The sequence below is a fragment of the Sinocyclocheilus rhinocerous genome, unplaced genomic scaffold, assembly GCF_001515625.1.
Source record: "Sinocyclocheilus rhinocerous isolate Xijiao unplaced genomic scaffold, SAMN03320098_v1.1 scaffold4625, whole genome shotgun sequence".
NCBI lineage: Eukaryota > Metazoa > Chordata > Actinopteri > Cypriniformes > Cyprinidae > Sinocyclocheilus > Sinocyclocheilus rhinocerous.
The window spans coordinates 39,464-43,524 of NW_015663246.1; the positions used below are offsets into that span (position 1 = coordinate 39,464).

At 32.8% G+C, this 4,061-nt stretch overlaps 1 protein-coding gene across 1 annotated transcript in view; it reads left to right on the top strand.

Moving 5' to 3' along the window:
* Nucleotides 1-2,712, top strand: part of LOC107728777 (A disintegrin and metalloproteinase with thrombospondin motifs 15-like) — a 10,945-nt gene extending 8,233 nt beyond the window's left edge. Inside the window, exon 8 of the mRNA XM_016539055.1 lies at nucleotides 695-2,712. Coding sequence (XP_016394541.1) covers nucleotides 695-1,466 — 772 coding nt within the window. The 3' untranslated portion in view covers nucleotides 1,467-2,712. The remainder of the gene's footprint in view (nucleotides 1-694) is intronic.
* The last annotated feature ends 1,349 nt before the right edge of the window (nucleotides 2,713-4,061 follow it).

Sequence of the window (4,061 nt, forward strand, 5' to 3'; positions counted from 1 at the left end):
GTTGTAGTCCCTACCAGCCGTTTTTGTAGGCATTAAACTGCCAGAATTTTAAAAGACGATATCTCCCTTTGCAACTTTTAGCGCCGCAACTTTGCAGATATTGTTTATGCTCAAACAGCAACATTACACACTTACTAACGTTAAAAAAGTGAAATCGCAATCAACCACCCCTTTAAGGAAGCAAAATTAAAATGCGCAAGAATTTAAATTTTAGGATGACATAGTTACATGTTACATGTACTTACTATAGTAATAACAGTAAATTATGCATAATTACAAGTAACACTAAACCAAACCCTAACCTTATAGTAAGTACGTGTAGTTGATGAATATTACTAAAATAAAATGTAACCTTAAAATGAATTGAAATTCAAAGAAACTCATACAACTGCTAAAAGTGTAATTAACTAAAATCGAAAAATAAATTTATCAAAAAAGAAATTGTATTTAATTTGAATTCTTTAAATTATTATTATTTTTTAATGCAATCATTTTTGTAACAACACTTCATTTGACATCATGCTATGATCTGTTGAAATTTTTTTATTGTAAATTCCACTTTAACTTCATTCCAATTCAACTTCCAACTGAAATTCCTGAGTGGTGTCATCAATTCAAATTCCAAATCATGAATCACATAGAAGCCAAATCTTAAATTCTGAATATTGTCCAACTCTGTGATCTCATTTTTCAGGCATGGATATAATTTTGTGGTAACTCTACCGGTCGGAGCTGCAAACGTGGATATAAGGCAGCGCGGTTACCGCAGTTTGATTAACGATGACAACTATTTAGCAGTAAAGAACGTCCACGGCAAATATCTCCTGAATGGAAACTTTGTGGTTTCAGCAGTAGAAAAAGACATTATCGTAAAGGGAAGTCTACTTCGCTACAGTGGAACCGGGACATCGGTGGAAATACTGCAGGCCTCTAGACCTCTCAAAGAGTCTCTTACGGTGGAACTATTGTCTGTAGGTAAAATGACACCTCCTCGTGTGCGCTACTCCTACTACCAAAATGTGGGAAAGAAGGAGGGCAAGATCTTAAGGAAGGACGAGAGGAACCCTACACAGAACAGTGTGCTGGAAGACAGCAATAAAGTGGAGCTGAAGAAGCCAGCCTATCAGATGCCGTCTTATAAGTGGGTGGCAGCGGACTGGAATAAGTGCTCGGTTACCTGTGGGAATGGGGTTCAAAGTAGACTGATACAGTGTTTGGACTCGGATGGGGAAACAGCCACACACTGTGACGGCACACAAAAGCCCAGTGCCATAAGGGTGTGTGGTGACCCTTGCCCAATGTGGAGTATAGGCGAATGGTCCTCATGCTCTAAAACCTGCGGGAAAGGCTTTACGAGACGCCCACTGCGATGCATCACTCAGACTGGACTGCTTTTACCTAGAGACCACTGCTCAAGCAAAAGAAAGCCACAAGAACTGGACTTTTGCACTGTTCGGCCCTGCTAATGAATGATTCGGTGTGTTCTGGGACCCATTTTATGGAGCCAAAGTGATCTTTTTACGTGTGCATCCTTTGTTGCCTCATTTATAATGGGAATATTGTCATGAAACAAAGACAAAGGATGTCTTTTACCATTACAATGTTACATGTTAAGGTACAGATATCGCCTACCTCGAAAAGGACAGGGTGTTTTAAAGCAACTAAATAACAGACCACGTAAAATTGTATAATGGTATGCTGTGGCATTAGAACTGTCACAAAATAAAACTAGCATCTCCTCTACATATGGTTTGTAGACAATATCAGAAAGTGTTTGAGTTTGTATTCAGACTTTAAATACATGTGAATAATTTGATCTAAATGTGAAGCATATTGTATGCAAAAATAGGGTGACTTGGTCCATGCACTATTGACCATTTGTATTCATATATTAGGCTGAGATAGTCAGTAGATTCAAACGTTCCTAATCATTGAAGTTTCAAGACAAAACAATGCCAAATTAAGCCTTTTAGTTTGGGTTTAGTGAAAGTAATCAGTACTTTACATTTTGGGCAGAAGAGGAGCTATTATGAACACATATTTTATTAATAAAATAATGTTAACGTTTAACATAATGGTACTGTACCCAAAGGGATAAAACAGTTAAATACTATAAATAAATCAGTTAAAATACTATATGGCAATAAACTTCATCAATTCAGCTATCTATATAAGTAAACCAGTTAGAAAGTCTTTGGGTATCTTGATTTTTTGTAAAACTGATCTCTGCTAAAAGACACTGATGTTGATACAGCCTTGATGCTGCAAATGTTGTGCAAAAGCAAGATCTTATACAATACGATTTCAATATCTAAAATCTCGACAGTATGCAGAGGAAAAAAGACAAAATATTAAACACATGCGGCTGCTACGGCCATTATGATTTTAGCTGTAAAATAACCGTTTCTTAGATGGAAAATCAGTAGTGTTTTATTGTACGTGTATTAGATGTATTCTCTGCTGGACTTATGAAGATACATTATAACTTGTGTAAACAACCCCTGTAAACCAAATGTTGTTGGTAAGAGCATCTCATTCATTCCAAAGGTGCTTCTTTGTTTCATTTTGTTTTCTCATCTTTTGATGTTAATACAGCAAAAGGCACTTATGTTTTTCTATTAGAATCCATTGTATACTATGTATACATCCATCAACTGTGCACAAATAAATACAGAAACATGAACTGCTCTGAGGGATCTCCTCACTCAGCTGGGTTGTGGAGAAGTGTGTATGAATCATGTATGTATAGCGATAAGCTTTAAAGTGTGCTGAAAAGTCATTTGGTCACGCCAGCTAATCTCTTCACTTAAGGCCGGATGAAGTGTCATGGACAAACCCATAGCCTTCAGTGACACTGGAATTCTGCTGAGGCAAAAAAAAACTGGCCTGATAATCCTCTTCAATTGTGTGACGGATCTAAACCATCTCTAGTGTTTCACATATCAGGCCGAGCCACAGGTTACAGCCTATACTGGTATGAACTTTGGTATACAATGCATTTATTTAAAGCAAGACTAAAGAATGAATACATATAAATTAATATAAAAAAGCAGTGCATAGAATGGGCAGTTTTTCAGGTGTAACCTAAAAGTGTATGGAAACCATAAAATATCTCATAAATATCTAATAAATTTCCCCTGCTAGGATTCTAACATTAGACGCAGCAAGCACTAACTTGGCACTAACTACTTTCTCCATGTTAAATGAAATCATATACTTTTTTTAATTTTACATTTTTTTAATAATTAAATAATATACTATATATTATCATTTAAACACATATCTGTGATATTTCAGTATCATTGAGGTACTATTATAGTCTTTATTAATAGTTTGAATTTGTTTGATTTTGTATTTTCTGTTTTCGTTTTAATTTTAGTTAAAGTTTCCGTATTTCTGTTCTTGTCATTTTTATTAGTTGTCATTTTAACATACCTTTTATTAATTCTTATTCTGGTTTTTGTTATTTTAGTACATCAAGGTAACTAAATGAAAACCAAGAAATGTTTTTTTTGGAAACTAGCTGAAATAAAATAAGTTGAATAGTTTTATTTTATTTTATTTATTTTTTCAGTTAACATTTATTTTGTCAAGTACCAAATATGTTTTTTTATGGTTTTAGTTTTAGTTAACTATAATAAACGTTATGTGATTTATATTATAAAAACAGTTTTTACAAATTATAACAAGTAAATACACACATAATATAATGAAATAATATTTTTCACATTATACTTTAAATATATATAATTTACATAATAAATTAAAATATAAGTAACTGACCTGGCATTAAAATCATAGTATTGAAAAGTCAAAAGCTCAACCTTCTCCAGCCAAAACATGTACTTTTTTAAATAATAATAATTAAAAATACATACTACATATTATAATTTAAATATAAACAATTTATATTATAAAAATAGTTTTTACAAATTAAAAAAACTAAATACACATACTTTTTTACATTATACTATATATATTTAATTTACATTATACATAAAAAATAATAATTAAAACAGCAACTAAATGCATGCTTAGTTAAGCTAAAAAAATCTACAACT